This window comes from Chlorocebus sabaeus, chromosome 5, assembly GCF_047675955.1.
Source record: "Chlorocebus sabaeus isolate Y175 chromosome 5, mChlSab1.0.hap1, whole genome shotgun sequence".
Lineage (NCBI taxonomy): Eukaryota > Metazoa > Chordata > Mammalia > Primates > Cercopithecidae > Chlorocebus > Chlorocebus sabaeus.
Genome location: NC_132908.1, coordinates 2422513 through 2441754, shown reverse-complemented (window position 1 = coordinate 2441754; position 19242 = coordinate 2422513). Strand labels below are relative to the sequence as shown.

At 51.1% G+C, this 19242-nt stretch overlaps 1 protein-coding gene across 2 annotated transcripts in view; it reads right to left on the bottom strand.

Annotated features, from left to right (window-relative positions):
* The window catches only part of CCNF (cyclin F), a 32980-nt gene extending 13976 nt beyond the window's left edge, over positions 1-19004 (bottom strand). The window contains exons 1-9 of one of the 2 annotated variants that reach the window (XM_073015036.1): positions 18553-19004; positions 16876-17030; positions 15101-15207; positions 11998-12065; positions 10547-10740; positions 9752-9805; positions 7918-8022; positions 7544-7621; positions 4416-4567 (exon numbers count right to left, since the gene is read on the bottom strand). In XM_073015036.1, the coding sequence (XP_072871137.1) occupies positions 4416-4567; positions 7544-7621; positions 7918-8022; positions 9752-9805; positions 10547-10740; positions 11998-12065; positions 15101-15207; positions 16876-17030; positions 18553-18910 (1271 nt within the window). In that variant the 5' untranslated portion in view covers positions 18911-19004. The remainder of the gene's footprint in view (positions 1-4415; positions 4568-7543; positions 7622-7917; positions 8023-9751; positions 9806-10546; positions 10741-11997; positions 12066-15100; positions 15208-16875; positions 17031-18552) is intronic. The other variant, XM_073015035.1, reaches the window with a different exon arrangement.
* Positions 19005-19242: the final 238 nt, after the last annotated feature.

The following is a 19242-nucleotide window of genomic DNA, read 5'->3' as shown; positions in this document are numbered from 1 at the left end:
AAAAGTCAGCCCGCAGCCGTTGATCCACCCACAGTAGATGAACCCTGACCCTCAGGGCATGCAGGTAGCGGCAGAAGGTAGACAGTTGCAAAGGAATGCCACAGGATGCCCCATATGGTAAATGCCTTTCTGAATAGAGTGGAGACACTTGTCTTTTTTTTGAAACAGTCTCACTCTGTCACCCAGACTGGAGTGCAGTGGCGTAATCTCAGTTCACTACAAACTCTGCCTCCCAGGTTTGAGTGATTCTCTTGCCTCAGCCTCCCCAGTAGCTGGGATGAAATGCGCACACCACCACGCCCAGCTAATTTTTGTATTTTTTTTTTTTTTGAGATGGAGTCTCGCTCTGTCATCCAGTCTGGAGTGCAGTGGCACAATCTTGGTTCACTGCAACCTGCACCTCCTGGGTTCAAGTGATTCTCCTGCCTCAGCTTCCCGAGTAGATGGGACTATTGGCACGTGCCACCATGCCCAGGTAATTTTTTCTATTTTTAGTAGAGGCGGGGTTTCACCGTATTTGCCAGGATGGTCTCAATCTCCTGACCTCATGATCCACCTGCCTTGGCCTCCCAAAGTGCTGGGATTACAGACGTGAGCCACTGCACCCGGCCTAATTTTTGTATTTTTGGTAGAGAGAGGGTTTCATCATGATGGCCAGGCTGGTCTAGAACTCCTGACCTCAGGTGATCTGCTTGCCTCAGCTTCCCAAAGTGCAGGGATGACAGGCATGAGCCACTGCACCCGGCTGTAGACGCTTGTGTGAAAGCAGAGGGGTCAGAGTGAACAGAAAGCAAGAGACGAGTGGGAGGATGGGTGATTCTGCTGGACAGGCAGCGCAGGTGCCAGGTGTCAGCCCAGACACAGGCATCTTCATAGGCGGAGGGGAGGAGAGGAAGACGGGCCGAGGCGTGAAAAGAAGGGCAGAGGAGGAGCAGATGAGCCTCTATTTCCTCCCAGAACACAGAACATGCAAGAGCCAGGTGTTTAAGGTTTAAACTGGCCTCTACTGTGAACAGACTACAAAGCTTACTCAAAGCAGATGGATTTAACACGCTTAATGATCGGACTTCTAAAAACAACCACTGGGCCAGGCATGGGGGCCTATAATCCCAGCACTTTGGGAGGCCAAGGAGGGCAGATCATCGGAGGTCAGGAGTTCAAGACCAGCCTGGCCAATATGGTGAAATCCTGTCTCTACCAAAAAAATACAAAAATTAGCTAGGTGTGGTGGTGCATGCCTATAGTCCCAGCCACTTGGAAGGCTGAGGTGGGAGAATTGCTTGAACCCAGGAGGCGGAGGCTGCAGTGAGCTGAGATCACACCAGTACGCTCCAGTCTGGGCAACAGGGTGAGACTCCATCTCAAAAAAAAAAAATTAATTAATTAATTAATTAAAAAAATAAAAATAAAAACAGGGCTAGGCACAGTAGCTCATGCCTGTATTCCCAGAACTTTGGGAGGCTGAGGCGGGTGGATCATGAGGTCAGGAGTTCAAGACCAGCCTGACCAAGATGGTGAAACCCCGTCTCTACTAAAAATACAAAAATCAGCCAGGCGCAGTGGCAGGCACCTGTAATCCCAGCTACTTGGGAGGCTGAGGCAAGAGAATTGCTTGAACCCACGGGGGCAGAGGTTGTGGTGAGCCGAGATCACGCCACCGGACTCCAGCCTGGGCGACAGACTAAGACTCCATCTCAAAAATAAAATAAAATAAATTAAAAAGTAAAAATAAAACAGACCACTGAATTGCATACGTTAAAATGGGGGATGTACCTTCATTTTTTATCAAATGCTGCATCTCCCTGGTAAATTAAAAAAAAAAAAAAATGCCCACACACATAAAATGAATTTCAACAAACCAAAAAAAGAGAGCAGACCAAGAAGGTTAGGTGTTATCAGCATATTTCTTCCAACAGAAAGAGGGAAGGGGACTGCATCACCACACAGGCAGCACAAGACTCAATAGCACTACAGCTTGGTGCCATTTTTTAAAAAGATTTTCATTCTTTTTTTTTGAGGAGAGGGTCTTGCTCTGTGTCTCAGGCTGGAGTGCAGTGGCACGATCATAGCTCACTGCAGTGAACTCCTGGCCTCAAGTGATCCTGCCACCTTGGCCTTCCAAAATGCTAGGATTATAGGTATGAGGCACAGCGCCCAGCCAGTGTCATTTAATGTAGGGGAAAGGGCTGCTACATCCCTAGGCCTGTGTGTCAGTGTCCATGTGTGATATGTGTGTGTGTGTGTGTCAGAAAGGGACATCAGGCCTCTCTGGGGAAGGGATGATAATTCTTTTTTCTTCATAGACATGGGGTTGGTCTTAGACTCCTGGGTTTAAGCGATCCTCCCTCCTCAGTGTCCCAAAGTGCTAGGATTGGCTGGGTGCAGTGGCTCGCACCTATAATCCCAGCACTTTGGGAGGCTGAGGTGGGCAGATCGCTTGAGGCCTGGTCAAAATGGTGAAACCGTCTCTACTGAAAATACAAAAATTAGTCAGACGTCATGACACATGCCTACAATTCTAGCTAATCAAAAGGCTGAGGTAGGAGAATCATTTGAACCTGGGAGACGGAGGTTGCAGTGAGTCAAGATTGCACCACTGCACTCAACCTGGGTGACAGAGCAAGACTCTGTCACAAAACAAAACAAAACAAAACAAAAAACTTAGGATTAGGATTACAGGTGTGAGCCACCACGCCTGGCCTGACCTGATCATTTTGTAAATATGTAAATGTTTACTGAGTGCTTACTATGCGTTGGGTGTTGTCTCCTGATGGGGTAACCAGAGGCTTCCCATTGTAAATCCAAACTATATCTGAAATCTCTTGCATAAAGTTGAAAATCACTCATGTTTTCCATTTTACCCTCTGTGATTTAGTGGTCAGCATGACAGCTGCCCCGGATGGCAGGGCTCCTGAGGGCCGCTGAGTTTCATGTGACATGCTGATGCTTACAGAGACTGGCCATAAAGAAAAGGCTGTGTCACAGCTTTGGGAATTGGAAATACGAATCTCAACATCTCAGAAAGATGTTTAAGATGTTCAACGGAGGCTCGGAGCAGTGGCTCACGCCTGTAATCTCAGTACTTTGGGAGGCCATGGTGGGCAGATCGCTTGAGGCCAAGAGTTTGAGACCAGCCTGGCCAACATGGCAAAACCCCATCTCTACAAAATATACAAAATTTAGCCAGGTGTGGTGCCTGTAGTCCTACTTGGGGGACTGAGGTAGGAGAAAGGTTTGAGCCCAGGAGGTGGAGGTTATAGTGAACCGAGATCACCCCACTGCACTCCACCCTGGGTGACACACAGCCTATCTCAAAAAAAAAAAAAAAAAAAAAAAGATGTTCAATGTGTTCTATGGCTTAAAAAAGATCACTGCACTGTGGGAGGCTGGGGCAGGAGGGTCGCTTGAAAAGCTCAGGGGTTCAAGACTAGCCTGAGCAACAGAGTGATACCCTGTCTCTACTAAAAATACAAAAATTAGCTGTGCGTGGTGGTGTGACCTGTAGTCCCAGCTACTCAGGAGGGCAAGGCAGGAGGATCACTTGAGACTGGGAGGCGGGGGCCAGCAGTGAGCTGAAATCATGCCACTGCATTTTGGCCTGAGTGACAGAGCCAGACCCTGTCTCAAAAAAAAAAAAAAAGGTAACTGAAGAAAGCAGAGTAGGATATTTTCTTCCAAAAAGTCCACAGTAACTTAGGTATTACCCGAGACCAGGCGCGGTGGCTCACGCCTGTATTCCCAGCACTTTGGGAGGCTGAGGTGGGCAGATCATGAGGTCAGGAGATCGAGACCATCCTGGCTAACATGGTGAAACCCCATCTCTACTAAATATAAAAAAAATTAGCTGGGTGTGCTGGTGGGCACCTGTAGTACCAGCTACTCAGGAGGCTGAGGCAGGAGAATTGCTTGAACCCAGGAGGCAGAGCTTGCAGTAAGCTGAGATCACGCCACCACTCCAGCCGCCTGGGCAACAGAGCAAGACTCCATTTCAAAAAAAAAAAAAAAAAAAAAAAAAAAAAGGCCAGGCGCGGTGGCTCAAGCCTGTAATCCCAGCACTTTGGGAGGCCGAGACGGGCGGATCATGAGGTCAGGAGATCGAGATCATCCTGGCTAACACAGTGAAACCCCGTCTCTACCAAAAATACAAAAAACTAGCCAGGCGCGGTGGCGGGCGCCTGTAGTCCCAGCTACTCAGGAGGCTGAGGCAGGAGAATTGCTTGAACCCAAGAGGCAGAGCTTGCAGTGAGCTGAGATCGCGCCACTGCACTCCAGACTGGGCGACAGAGCGAGACTTCGTCTCAAAAAAAAAAAAAAAAAAGTGTGATAGGGAACTCTATGCCGCCCTGTGACAGGGCTCCCTTCCCCTGGAGGCTGTCGCGCCGCTCTGATTAGAAGCCCCAGCCTGAATGCCTCACCTCATTGTGTCATTGAGTCCCTTCTGCACGGAGAAGACTTGCTGCTTACTGACAGCCTGGGAAGCCTGAAATAGCTGGCAGACGATCTCATTGGAAGCTCTCACCTCTAGTCCAAGCTGGTTTCCATTTGCACAGGCTTTGGCTAAAGACAGCTGAGGAAGAAAAGACAAACATGAGTGTGAGGTAGCAGCTGTGTTGTGGTTTTCCATTTCTGAAGCAAAGGGCCATTCAAGCAGCAAATGCATATATGCACTGCCCCACTTAACTTAAACCTTCACAAGCTTCAGGAACGAGGATGGCTCAGGTTGTAATTATTATTCTTTTTTGAAAAAGTCATAGATGACATGAGAAAAGATATATAATGAAATGTCAATGGCCTTTCCACCGTGGCTCAGGTCTCAGTTTCTTACGTGGCTAATGCCTAGGGCAGCTGTGTTAAGTCTCTGGTCACACACCCCAGTGCTCTCCAAAAGGCTTCTGCCAATGTTTACACCCAAGAATAGGAGCACCTGCTTCATCACAGCTTCATACCAGCAAACACTGTGATTATTAAAAACAGCTATTTTCAGGCCAGGCGCGGTGGCTCATGCCTGTAATCCCATCACTTTGGGAGGCCGAAGCGGGTGGATCACGAGGTCAGGAGATCGAGACCATCCTCACTAACACGGTGAAACCCTGTCTCTACTAAAAATACAAACAAAAAAATTAGCTGAGCATGGTGGTGGGCGCCTGTAGTCCCAGCTACTCGGGAGGCTGAGGCAGGAGAATGGCGTAAACCCGGGAGGCCGAGCTTGCAGTGAGCCAAGATCGCGCTGCTGCACTCCAGCCTGGGTAACAGAGTGAGACTCCGCCTCAAAAAAAAAAAAAAACCAAAAACCAAAAACCAAAAAAACAGCTATTTTCAGAAATTACCAGTCACTCAAACACAGAGAAATATACATATACATACACACACACACACACATATATATATAATTTGCTAATACGATGAGCCCAAAATATCTCATTTAAAAGTGCACTCTTACAACTAGTAATAAGGTTGAACATTCCAATTTCTAACCACTTGAGTTTATTTCCTCTTTTTATTTATTTATTATTAATTTTTTTTTGGTCAAGTGCAGTGGCTCACTCCTGTAATCCCAACACTTTGGGAGGCAGAGGCGGGCAGGTTACTTGAGGCCAAGAGTTTCAGACCAGCCTGGCCAACATGGTGAAACCCCGTCTCTACTAAAAATACAAAAATTAGCTGGGCGTGGTGGCAGCCGCCTATAGTCCCAGCTACTCAGAAGGCTTGAGCCCAGGCATCAGAGGTCACAGTGAGCTGAGATCACACCATTGTGCTGTAGCCTGGGCAACAGAGAGAGAACTCCTGGCTTCAAGTGATCCTCCCGCCTCAGCCTCCCAAAGTGTTGGGATTATAAATGTAAGCCACTGCGCCCAGCCCTACTTCCTCTTTTTTGAGAATCAACTGAGACTCCCCTGAACTTCTATCAGAGTCTTCCTATTCTTATTGATTACCCTGAGTTTCCAACAGAACTACGTTGCTGCATTTCTCGTAAACAATTTTTTTGTTGAGATAAGGTCTCCCTCTGTAGCCCAGGCTGAAGTGCAGTGTTGCGATCATGGCTCTCTGCAGCTTTGACCTCCCAGGCTCAAGTGATCCTCCTGCCTCAGCCTCCTGAGTAGCTGGACCACAAGGCACATGCCACCACATCCAGCTAATTTTTTTTTTTTTTCTTTTTTTTTTTGAGATGGAGTCTCGCTCTGTTGCCAGGCTGGAGTGCAGTGGCATGATCTCGGCTCACTGCAACTTCCTCCTCCTGGGTTCAAGCAATTCTCCTGCCTCAGCCTCCCGAGTAGCTGGGATTATAGGCACGCGCCACCACGCCCAGCTAATTTTTTTTTTGTATTTTTAGTAAAGACAGGGTTTCACCATGTTGGCCAGGGTGGTCTCCATCTCTTGACCTCGTGATCTGCCCGCCTCAGCCTCCCAAAGTGCTGGGATTACAGGCATGAGCCACTGCACCCAACCCATCCAGCTAATTTTTAAATTTTTTGTTGAGATGGGGTCTTACTATGTTGCCAGGGTTGGTCTTGAACTCCTGGGCTCAAGCGATCCTCCCAACTCAACCTCCTAAAGTGCTAGGATTACAGGCGTGAGCCACCACGGCTGGCCTTCTTATAAACCTGCTGACTGGCTTTTTGGATGTGAACACCACAATGTACTATGACACCTCGGGCTGGGCCATTATCAATTTGTAATTTTGTCCCTAGCATTTGAGCACAGATCACTCTGCCACCCACTTGGTGGGGTGACAAGAATAACATTCTATCCATTTGGCAAATAGGAGCTTTCTTTGATTTGTCCTGACAACTTTTTTTTTTTCTTCAGACAGAGTCTTGCTCTGTCGCCCAGGCTGGAGTGTAGTGGTACTGCAACCTCTGCCTCCCGGGTTCAAGCGATTCTCCTGCCTCAACCTCCTGAGTATCAGGCGCTTGCCACCATGCCCGACTAATTTTTGTATTTTTAGTAGAGATGGTTTCACCATGTTGACCGGGCTGGTCTCGAACTCCTGACCTCAGGTCATCCACCTGCCTTGGCCTCCCAGAGTGCTGGGATTTCAGGCGTGAGCTACCGCACCTGGCCCTGACAAATTCTTTATAGCTGTGAGGGGAGAGTCTACCAGTGCTTGATTTCCTGCCTCTAGCCCTGGATGACTTGGTGACCAGGTGACATGACGAGCAAGGCCCTAACAGGAAGAGGACGCAGGAAGGGACTCTACACGCCCCTCTGCTCTCAAGCAGCCTCAAGTTTTGTTGTTAAGATCAGTTCTACCTATGGGACAAATTTCAAGAATGGCACAAATTTTGACAGCAGCTATAGGTCACAAGCATTTGAAAATTAAGAGGTTGGCTGGCTGAGAGGCAAGGGTTGATGGGCATGGATGAATAACATATTTCCCAGCTCTTCTCACTGTGTACCTGTCCTTTAAGACTCAGTGTCCAGTGCTGAACCGATCTTACAGTATCCCTCAATCCTGGCCTCCCTGTGGGAGCCCAGATAGTCCTGCCCCAAGGTTAGAGGGAGAAAGGCCAGCTCCCCACATCATCCCAGCCCCGCACCTCACCTGCGCTTCCCAGCAGCCTTTGGCAGCGTAGTCCCTGACTTTTCGGAAGCTGTGGAGGCATCGCCCAGGATCTGACACCTGTCGACGGGAGAAGATCACCGAGCCTTTATACAACTGTGTCTTGGGAGGAACTCACAACCAAGACTCAGAAGGGCCGACACTACGCTAACTTCCCACCTCTTCTCTCTCAAATGATGGGAGTCATTTTTGGAGGTGCCAAGAACAGCCAACTGACCAGTGGCTCCTGGAGGCTGACAGGCTGGGAGCAGCAAGAGCCACCACCCTCTTGCGGACAGAACCGCATCCAAGGACCAAGCGTCAACTATGCCTTTGTCCAGCGAACCTCCCCCTAACCCAGAGCAGGCTCCACTCACATCCGTCCTCCTGTCGCTTTCCCAGAGGAGGTAGGAACTGGTTAGACATCCCTGATGAGCAGCCTCCTCAAACAGGTCACGGGCCTGCTGCTGCTTCTCTTCATCCTAGAATAAATCCCAGCAGAGTTCATTCTTCCCTTATTCTCTTTTTCATTTTTATTTTTTGAGACAGTTTTGCTTGTCACCCAGGTTGGAGTGCAATGGCGCCATCTCGGCTCACTGCAACCTCTGTCTCCTGGGTTCAACCAATTCTCCTGCCTCAGCCTCCTGAGTAGCTGGGATTACAGGTGCCCACCATCATGCCCGGCTAATTTTTGTATTTTTAGTAGAGACGGGATTTCACCATGTTGGCCAGGCTGGTCTTGAAATCCTGGCCTCAGGTGATTCACCCACCTTGGTCTCCCAGAGTGCTGGGATTACAAGCGTGAGCCACTGTGCCTGGCTGTTTTTTTGTTGTTGTTGTTGTTGTTTCCCTCTGTCACCCAGGCCAAAGTGTAGTGGCGTGATCTCGGCTAACTAAAACCTCGGCTTTCCAGGTTCAAGCAACTCTCATGCATCAGCCTCCTGAGTAGCTGGGATTACAGGTGCCCACCACCATGCCTGACTAATTTTTGGGTTTTTTAGTAAAGATGTGGTTTCAACACATTGGCCAGGTTGGTCTCAAACTCCTGACCTCAGGTGATCCACCCGCCTTGGCCTTCCAAGGTGCTGGGATTACATGCATGAGCTACCATGACTGGCCCTTATTCTTTACTTGATGTTCAGTCACTCTACTCACCATCCTCCTTCCTTTCCATACTCTCTTTTTTTTTTCTGAGACTGAGTCTCGCTCTGTTGCCAGGCTGGAGTGCAGTGGTGCAATCTCGGCTCACTGCAACCTCCACTTCCAAGGTTCAAGCAATTCTCCCTGCCTCAGCCTCCTGAGTAGCTGGAATTATAGGCACCTGCCACCAAGCCCAGCTAATTTTTGTGTTTTTTAGTAGAGACCTGGTTTCACCATTTTGGCCAGGCTGGTCTTGAACTCCTGACCTCAGGTGATCCACTCACCTTGGCCTCCTAAAGTGCTGGGATTACAGGCATGAGGCACCACGCCCGGCCCCTATACAAAGTGGAAATACATTGCTCTGAGCTTTAATAAAATGAGTTATCTAAATCAGAGCAGAAGTGACTTCTCTACAGAGGCACCACTCCAAAGCCAGTGAGGAGTGTGAACTCAAGAACTCCGGCCACAAAAGCCCTGCTGTCTTCTGGAAGGGTTTATGTTTGGGCTGGGCCTGCACGATCCCTGGTTCAACTCTGCACCATCAAAGGCCTGCCTTTCTCACCTGCTGCCAAAGGAACTGCCCTCAACTGCCAAGATAGTGCTGGTGGCCCTCAGTGGTGGCTCTCAGGGCTTCTCCTCAGTGTCCCTCTCTGATGCGTTTGCCAAGCCTGTCACTAGAAGCCACCACATTCCCTCAATTTGCTGCCAAGGGGGTTTACGGATCACAAAGTCCATTAGGACATCAAGAGCAGAGAGGTCCACACGGGCAGGCACAGCCCACCAGAAGCAGGGTCAGCAGACGAGCGAGCATCGAGGTTCAATGCCTCCTTGCTATCTGCTCTGCAGTTCTCACCTCCCCCTACTCCCCCACCAGGTGGGTCATGGAGCCAGGATCGGAGCCCGCGGCCTGGCGCATGTGTACTTCCTGGCTTCTTCAGCTGGGCCTTTCTGGGCAAGGCTTGCCTTTTGTTTTGGGCCTTGGATTCCCCCTTCTGCTGCTTTTCACTTCCAGGATCTTGGCTAGGGATGTATCAAACACAAAGTCCAAGTGCAGAGAACAATTTGACTCACCTCGAACAGACTCAGCACTCTGCCCAAGCAGTGCAATATGGATGCTTTGTGAGTCTTTAAAGAAAGGAGAAAGAAGTGTGATTTCCAGCAGAGAGAACTGCCTGGGGGCCACCCTCCCTTGTTTGTGTCTCTGGGTCCCATGCCCATGGCCCTGCTGTCTGGCCCTCCCTCCCCTGCAGAGGGTCACTCTCAGATTTCGGTCTTTTTTTTTCTTTTTTTTTTTTTTAATGGAAACAGGGTCTCACTCTGTCACCCAGGCTGGAGTGCAGTGGCGTAGTCACAGCTCATTGCAACGTCAACCTCCAGGCTCAAGCGATCCTCCCACCTCAGCCTCCCAAGTAGCTGGGACTATAGGTATGCACCACCACCCCTGGCTAACTTTTTTGTATTCTTTGTAGATGAGGTTTCATCATGTTGCCCAGACTGGTCTTGAACTTCTGGCCACAAGCGATTCTCCAGCCTCGGCCTCCCAAAGTGTTAGGATGATAGGCGTGAGCCACCTCACCCGGCCAGATTTGGGTCTTGAGCTCCAACTGCCCCATGCAGCCTCAGCCCTGAGTTTCCAGCCATCAGCACATGTGCCCAGAACTCTGCAGCCCACCCTGGCTCTCAGGCTTCCTCCTCTGTGCCAGGTAATTTCGAGATGCATTCCCCACATCTGCACTCTCAGTTTTCTGCATCTTCACTTCCCTTAGGCTCCTGACTTTCTAGGGTCCAGGGTCTACCTTCGGGGTCTTCCTGTGCCGTGGGACCCTGCAGGTGGCCTCGCAGGTGCTGCCCCTCGCCCAGACTCACCCTCTGCAGCTGGCACTCTGCCCTGAGGCTCTCATGAACCACGGCCTTGCAGCAGCTTCCGCTCACCGACCATGGAGGGCGGATGAAGAGCCAGATGAAAGGCGCGGCACCCACGTTCAGCCGCTCAGCGAGACTAAAGAAGCGAGAGGCCTTCAGGCCATTCACTTCTGCGCGGGCCTCATCAGACACAGACACTGTGGGGACAGATAGGACAGAGCCCAGGGATGTCTCTTGGGGATGGAATGTGGGAAGTTCTCCATGGTCTTGGTGGAAAGTGTAACGCCTGAAGTCCACCAAAGTGCAAAGCAGCTGGTGTTTAAGGAGGGAAGAGCCCTCCAGGATGGGGCACCTGTCTTTTCTCCCCCTCCTTCGTTAATGTCTAGAACAGGTGGGTCATTGTGATCAATGCCCCTGCTGCAGTCCTCCCGGAAGCCTGGATTCTGAAGGTCAGGGGAAGGAGACCCTGCGATGCTTCATGTCCCATCCTCCCTCCAGCTGGGAACCACCGCCTGACCCCCTGGTAATGGGTCCATGGCAGGGGTGGGGGTTCTTTTTGGGACAAGGAGAATATTCTAAAATTAGACAGTGGCAATGTCTGCACAACCCTGTGAATATACTAAAAACCACAGAACTGCAGGCTTTAGATGGGTGAACTGTATGATATGCGAATTTCATGTCTGGGAACTGCTCTCTGATGGGAGGGTAGGGGTAGGACCTCGGCTCCCCTGATTCTGGAGGAGGGTGTTGCTCATGGTCCCTGTCAGTCACCACAATCCTGCCAGCCAGCCAGGGGTAGGGACTCTCTCCCAGCAAGACACCAGATGGTTTAGAAGTGGGAATGTGGGAGGCTACACCCCAGTCCTTGTTTTGAGAGCTGGGACAGACTGTGGGCTCGTTCCTTGGGGTGCTGGCCAGATAAGCGGGAACTGGTAGAAGAAAAGGCTGTGCGAGTTTCTTTCAAGGAGCACCTGGCCTCTGGGGATGAAGGGATCCAGGAACCAGGCCAGCTTTAACCTGCCCATACCTGCTTCCCGTTTAGAAGCTTGGCTCTGTGTTATAGGGCACGCTGACCTCTGTCTCAAGCATTCTAAGAGGATGGCCAAGGAGAGGGCCAGCATCCACACGTGGGTCTGCGTGCTCATGGCACAGAGGGCGGGGAGCCCGAACAGCCCCCGTGCTGAGGCTCTGGCTCAGTCACTCTTTGCCAACTGAAATTAAAGGGTTTGCTAAAACAAGAGGTGACTCTCTCATAACCTACAAAGTCAGAGTATCATTAGCAGGTTCTTCAGCAGGGTACATCTGGGCACAAGCTTCTGAGAGGAAATGGGAAGGCAGGCCATTGGACAGAGCAAGGACAGTGACTGAACTGCTAACACAGGGACCACCTCTTCATAGGGCCAAAGGCTCACGCCTATCTAAAGCGACAACACACAGGAGGGGTGAGGACTTACAGCCTTCATTGTAGAGGTAGGCTATGCCCAGCTTCACAGCAGCTTCGAAATTCCCCTTTTCAGCAGCCCTGAAACATTAAGAACATAAAGCATCACAATATTTTATGCCACAAACGGTATAAAGCACCACAGCACTTGAAGAAGTCAGAATACTTGTTCCCTGAATTGAATATATATATACGCCTATATACACACACACACACACATATGTCTATATACACACATATATATGTATATAGACACACATATATATGTGTGTATATAGACATATATGTGTGTGTGTGTGTGTATATATGCACACACACACATATATCTGAGACAGGGTCTTGCTCTGTTGCCCATGCTGGAGTGCAGTGGTGCGATCACAGTTTACTGCAGCCTCAACCTTCTGTGCTTAAGCCATTCTCCCACCTCGGCCTCCCAAGGAGCTAGGACCACAGGCATGTGCCACCATGCTCAGCTAGTCAAACAAAAAAATTTTTTTTTCTAGATACAGGGTCTTGCTACATTGCCCCGGCTAATCTTGAATTCCAGACCCAAGCGATCCCCCTGCCTCGACCTCACAAAGTGCTGGGATTACAGGTTTGAGCCATCATGCCTGGCCCTAGAACATTTCTTTTTTCTTTTTTTTTTTTTGAGACGGAGTCTTGCTCTGTCACCCAGGCTGGAGTGCAGTGGCCAGATCTCGGCTCACTGCAAGCTCCGCCTCCCGGGTTTAGCCATTCTCCTGCCTCAGCCTCCCGAGTAGCTGGGACTACAGGCGCCTGCCACCTCGCCCGGCTAGTCTTTTGTATTTTTTAGTAGAGACACGGTTTCACGGTGTTAGCCAGGATGGTCTCGATTTCCTGACCTCGTGATCCGCCCGTCTCGGCCTCCCAAAGTGCTGGGATTACAGGCTTGAGCCACCGCGCCCGGCCAGAACATTTCTTAGTATCATGTAGTCAAAGATGAATTATCCGCCGGGCGCGGTGGCTCAAGCCTGTAATCCCAGCACTTTGGGAGGCTGAGACGGGCGGATCACGAGGTCAGGAGATCGAGACCATCCTGGCGAACACGGTGAAACCCCGTCTCTACTAAAAATACAAAAAATTAGCCGGGCGAGGTGGTGGGCGCCTGTAGTCCCAGCTACTCGGGAGGCTGAGGCAGGAGAATGGCGTAAACCCGGGAGGCGGAGCTTGCAGTGAGCTGAGATCCGGCCACTGCACTCCAGCCTGGGAGACAGAGCGAGACTCCGTCTCAAAAAAAAAAAAAAAAAAAAAAAAGATGAATTATCCATTACATGCTCTGACACAGATGAACCTTGAAAACATCAGGGTCCGTGAAATAAGCCGGCCACAAAAGACCACGTGTTGCAAGATTCCATGTGAAATCCTCACAAAAGGCAAATCCAGAGAGACAGAAAATCAATTAGGGGTTGTCCAGAGTTTCCAGGATTGTGAAGAAAATGGGAAGTGACTGCTGATGGGGACAAGCTTTCTTCTTGGGGTAAGGAGAATGTTCTAAAGTTAAGTACTGGTGATGTCTGTATAACTCTTAGTATACTAAAACCAATGAGTTATACATTTTATTTATTTATTTACTTATTTATTTATTTTGAGATGGAGTCTCGCTCTGTTGCTCAGGCTGGAGTGCAGTGGCGCAATCTCAGCTCACTGCAACCTCTGCCTCCCGGGTTCAAGCGATTCTCCTGCCTCAGCCTCCTGAATAGCTGTCATTACAGGCATGTGCCACTATACCCAGCTAATTTTTGTATTTTTAGTAGAGACGGGGTTTCACCATGTTGCTCACGCTGGTTTCAAACTCTTGACCTCATGATCTGCCCGCCTTGGTCTCCCAAAGGGCTGGGATTACAGGTGTGAGCCACCGTGCCTGGCCACATTTTATTTTTTTATTATTTTTTTGAGACAGTGTTACCCCATCACCCAGGCTAGAGTGCAATGGCACAATCTCGGCTCACTACAACCTCCACCTGCTGGGTTTAAGCAATTCTCATGCTTTAGCCTCCAGAATAGCTGGGACTACAAGTGCCCATCACCGCACCCAGCTAATTTTTGTATTTTTAATAGAGACAGGGTTTTGCCATGTTGGCCGGGCTGGTCTCAAACTCCCAACCTCAAGTGACCCACCCGCCTTGGCCTCCCAAAGTGCCGGGAATACAGGTGTGACACCACACCTGGCTGAGTTCTACACTTTAAATGGGTGAACTGTGTGATGTGTGGATCATGTCTCAATAAGAAATATATACATTTCCCCTGGAAGCAGCCCAAGCATGGCCCCGGCAACATGGCTACCCGCCCTTGTTGGCTGTCTATCTGGATTTCTGGCAACTCAAGTGGACAAGGGCCACAGTGAATCCCTGTCAGAAAATCCCTGCCTGAGATCGTGAGATCAGGAGATTGAGACCATCCTGGCCAACATGGCGAAACCCCGTCTCTACTAAAAATACAAAAATTAGCTGGGCATGGTAGCGCGTGCCTGTAATCCTAGCTACTCAGGAGGCTGAAACAGGAGAATCGCTTGAACCAGGGTGTCGGTGGTTGCAGTGAGCCGAGATCGCATCACTGCACTCCAGTCTGGTGACAGAGCGAGACTCCGTCTCAAGAAAAAAACAAAAACAAAAAACAAAACAAAAAACAAACAAAAAAGAAAAATCCCCGTCTGAACTGTGGTTCCTTGGTTTGTTTTGAGGGCAGCTGGTACCTGGGACTATGAGCACATGCGGACAGGAGGCCAGGGTGTGGGGTGCAGGTTGGGGTGGGATCAGCCAGTGAGTGAAACATTATAGGATAGAAATCACATGGTTTTGACCAAAGGGAAGGAAGGCTGAGTGAAGTTTCCACAGGAAGAGGACTCATGTCTGGGTCATGTGGGAATGGATCAGTGGCATGAGGGATGACTGACTGCACGGCCTGCTGGAAGGCGTGTGGCTTGTGCAGCTTGATACATGAGGTCTGCCACCCTCAGTCACTCCCCAGGGGACGAGGCAATGTCATGGGAGATAGCAACAGGAAAATCATTACTGAATCAGGCCGTGAGACACAGACTGGCACATAGGGAAGCCAAGACAGGAGAAGACCGAGCCATTCTCAGGGTGCAGAGATACCTTTCAAAGAGCTTCAGGTTCCCTGGAGACGGCCACAGCTCCTGGAAGCTGGCGCATGCCCACACACTGGCGTGGTTGTCCACCAGGTCCTTCAGCTGGGAGTGTACCTGCAGAACAACAGGGGCCGGGGCTGGGTCATGGAGGGACCACCCGAAGGCTGCACGCCTGGAGGTTCTGAAGGACAAGATGCAGAGGTAGGGTCTCCTGTCTCCCTCCCCATCCCAAGTAGTCGAGGTCCCCAAACTCTGTGTGAAAGTAACTGTTGCTTTGAACAGATAAAACAGCCCAGAAACGAGTTTTTCTGAGGTTCTAAAGCAGAGCAGAGGACAATGATCTTGGAAGGAGGGAACAAACACCTAGGCTGAGAAAGAGGGTTCCACATCCCTGCAAAGGTGTCACCCCCAAAGACAGGGGAAACACTCTAAACGGGGGCAGGCAGGACGGAAATGTGTTTTCTGCTTCCCCACTGGAGGCCTTGCTAGTGGGAGTGTGGAAACAGGTCACAGGGACTCAGGGCAAACACCACCACCTGTGATGGAGGTCTCAGGTAGAACCTGGAACCTGAGCCAGCGCAGGAAGTGTCTAGGCCAGGACCTGGAGCACAGTTGAGCATTTTAAGCACCAAAGTTTCCACTGCCATTGGAAATTCAGAACTCCCTGGGGTCCATAAAGTGCGTCACACCTGCAATGGAGGTGACTTTGGGAGTCAGAAAATGGGTTGTTGCTGGTATTTTCCCATGAATCCACTGTATACTCTAGGTTAAGTCACTCAAAGTAAGCCTATGGTTCCAATATCTAGAAAATAACTCCTAGAGTTCATTTAAGTGTTAAATGTTACATGGGATTTGTCCTCAAGAATATATTCTTATTCTTTTAAACACTATCTTTTAAGGGATGCAAATTTCACTGCCATAAAAGGGTACTTTCGGCCGGGTATGGTGGTTTACACCTGTAATCCCATCACTTTGGAAGGCCGAGGTGGGCGGATCACAAGGTCAGGAGATTGAGACCATCCTGGCTAACATGGTGAAACCCTGACTCTATTAAAAATACAAAAAATTAGCCGGGTGTGGTGGCGGGCGCCTGTAGTCTCAGCTACTTGGGAGGCTGAGGCAGGAGAATGGCGTGAACCCGGGAGGCGGAGCTTGCAGTGAGTGGAGATTGCGCCATCACACTCCAGCTTGGGCGGCAGAGCGAGACTCTGTCTCAAAGAAAAAAAAAGGTACTTTTTCTGTTGACACTGTAATGAACAGAGGCAACTTTAGTGTGCTGGGAGATAGGAATGGAAATTTCTGTAATCAGAATGTCTTAAAGAAAGCATATGGTAATGATATCATCCTTGTTTCCTTTTGCCCCGCCCCCCCCCTTTTTTTTTTTTGAGACAGAATCTTGTTCTGTTGCCCAGGCTGGAGGCTGGAGTGCAGTGGTGCGATCTTGGCTCACTGCTTCAACCTTGAAAATGGTTCAAGCCATTTTCCTGCCTCAGCCTCCCTAGTAGCTGGGATCACAGGCATGAGATACCACGCCTGGCTAATTTTTGTATTTTAGTAGAGACAGATTTCGCCAAGTTGGCCAGGCTGGTCTCAAACTCCTGACCTCAGGTGATCCACCCCACTCTTGGCCTTTCAAAGTGCTGGGATTACAGGCGTGAGCCACCGTGCCCAGCCTCTGCCCGTGACCTCCTTTTTAGTCAAAGTTTTGTTCTGACAGTTAAGAACACAAGGCCTTGATGGTAACAATGCTAGGGCTCATGCTGTTTTCATCCAGGGACTTACAGCTCGGACAGCCAGGATGTCCTCTACAGAAAGCCATTTCAGGATGTGAAAGAGCACATCTTCGGGGAGACTCAAGATGGTCAGGTTTCGGGGCCTCCTCCTTATTCTTCGCTTTGTAGGATAACAGAAACACTTGGCACATCTACAGTGAACCACTGAAGGAAAAAAAGACAGAAGTCTTGGTAAGATGAAAAATTATTCTATATACATACCCTTGAAGGGAAAAAAAAAAGGATAAAAGTTACACCTGAAAATGATCTAATGGTTACTATTCCCTGTGCCACAAAAACGGAACTATGCTTCTTGTCCCAAAGATTATGTAAAAGGAGTGGCATTGCACAAATTACAGAAGAGATCATTCATTTTCAAATATTCAACAAATATTTATGGCAAATAGCGCATATCATGTAACTTGGCTATTGGGAAACTTTCTGATCCAGAGCCCCCATGACAGTCAGGAAGGGGAAAAAGCTGCTGAGGCTGACGACCGTTTTCCTTCCATTTCACTCTTAGGAAAACCCCTGGGGCCTTTGCTGGATATCTTTGCTTTTTGCACACATGACCAAGGTGCATAATGTTCAATAAGGATCTGTGGGCTTGTAGAGTCTGGTTGTCGGCCCTGGAGAGAAGCCACAGGCTTGGAGGCCGGGGTAGTGTGCATCCAAGTCAGCTCTGCAGAGTCTCAGTGTGCCCTCCACTGTAGAGTGCAGAGTTGACAGCTACGCAGTAAGGTTGTTGCTCAGGTCCCAACACAAACCTAGACCTGTAGGTCTGTCTACAGGTGCAATCGTTAAAGGTGAGACGGGCTCTCCACCCACCAGGGAGGCAGCCCAGCCATGCTTCTCAGATGTGCTCTCTCCTCTTCCCACAGCCGGATTTTCTAACTCCTACTCCAGCAACCCCTTCCTCACTCTAAGCAGATGACCTTAGCCCTTATTTCATAGAGAAACAGAAGCCCTTAGACAGGAACCTCAGGATCCTGCCTCCCCATCTACAAATCTACCTTTCTATCCATTCTTCCAGTCCTGAAAGGAAGCGCCACTCCCCTCTGTGGGCCCAAATCCCTCCCCACCAGGACTTCCTAGCGATTGCTCCTTGCTCCCCTCTCCCGATCCGGGTCTTCCTGTCAGCAATTAAAAGAGCTGCAAAAGCCAAACGTATTCCAGGGCGACGAATTCTCAAAGATTCTATAGAGCTCTCCATAAAATATTCCTCATTCTCCGGCTCCCGGACAGATACTGTGATAATAGCTCAAACTACAGCTCGAGTTTCCTGTGCCTCATCGCGCGCGGGGCCGAACGCTGCTTTCCACAGAGCTAGGTCCACGGCCCCGCTGGACCGAGGCCCAGTCAGGGCCGGGCCGGGCCGGGGGATCGCTTCGACCCCACGCGCTCCGCAGCCCCAACCCCGACCAGGAGGCGCTGGTGTTTGGCTCCCCGGGACCCGATCGCCGCCCCGGGACCCGATCGCCGTCCGGCACCCGATCGCCGCCCCGGCAAAGGGTCGGAAAACGTCGCCGCGAGGGAAGGCGACGAGGGGCTCGGGCGCCCGCCGGGCATTTAAACCGCGCGCCCGGCCGCGGGGGCTCCCTGCGCCGGACGCGACACCCGTCCCGGGTTAAAGAGCTCGAGCCGGCCCTCCTCAGGCCGCCAGGGACTCCCCTCCCGCGGGACCCACCGTCTGCCCCGCAGGGCAGGCAGAAGGGGCGCGGGGCAGAAACCAGCGGACATCGCCTCCCACTCACCGCCACCGCTCCCCATCGCCGCGTTCGCGTCTCTGTCGCCTGAGCCCGCCTGCGAGCGCGCCCGCGCCCCGGCTGGAGCGCGCGCGGAGCCCTCGCGCAGGCGCAGACCCCGCCCCGCCGCCCACCCCAGTTTTCAAACGCGCCCGGCCCTCCCATTGGCCTGCCCGGGGGGGGCCGCCGCCTGCCCCGCCCACGTCCCGCCCCGGGCTCGCCTCGTTTACCGCCCTCCACGCCCACACCGCCTGCTCCGGGCGCCCGCCATTGGCCGCCCCAGGACGCGAATTCGAACATTGGTCCCTGACTGGTGGAACCCGCATGGCCGCCCCGCCTCCCCAGAGGGGCTGGGGTCCTGGAGGAACGCAGCTCCCCGCCGGCGCGCAGGGGTTTCTAGGCGTCCTCTCCCGGCCGCATGGGTCCGGGCTTCGCCGCTGACCCCGGCGACTGGCATCTGCGGTGCCCGATGGGCTCCGAAGGGGCATACCTGCGGCCAGGGGAAAGAGGACTCCTTGGCGTCCCTCGCAGTCGCGGCCGTGATCTAGTCTGGCACAGCCCCGACGTGGCGCTTTTAGGACGAGGCCGTGCCCTGCCCGGGTCCCGGGGTCGGTCCTGGGCCCGCGACCCTC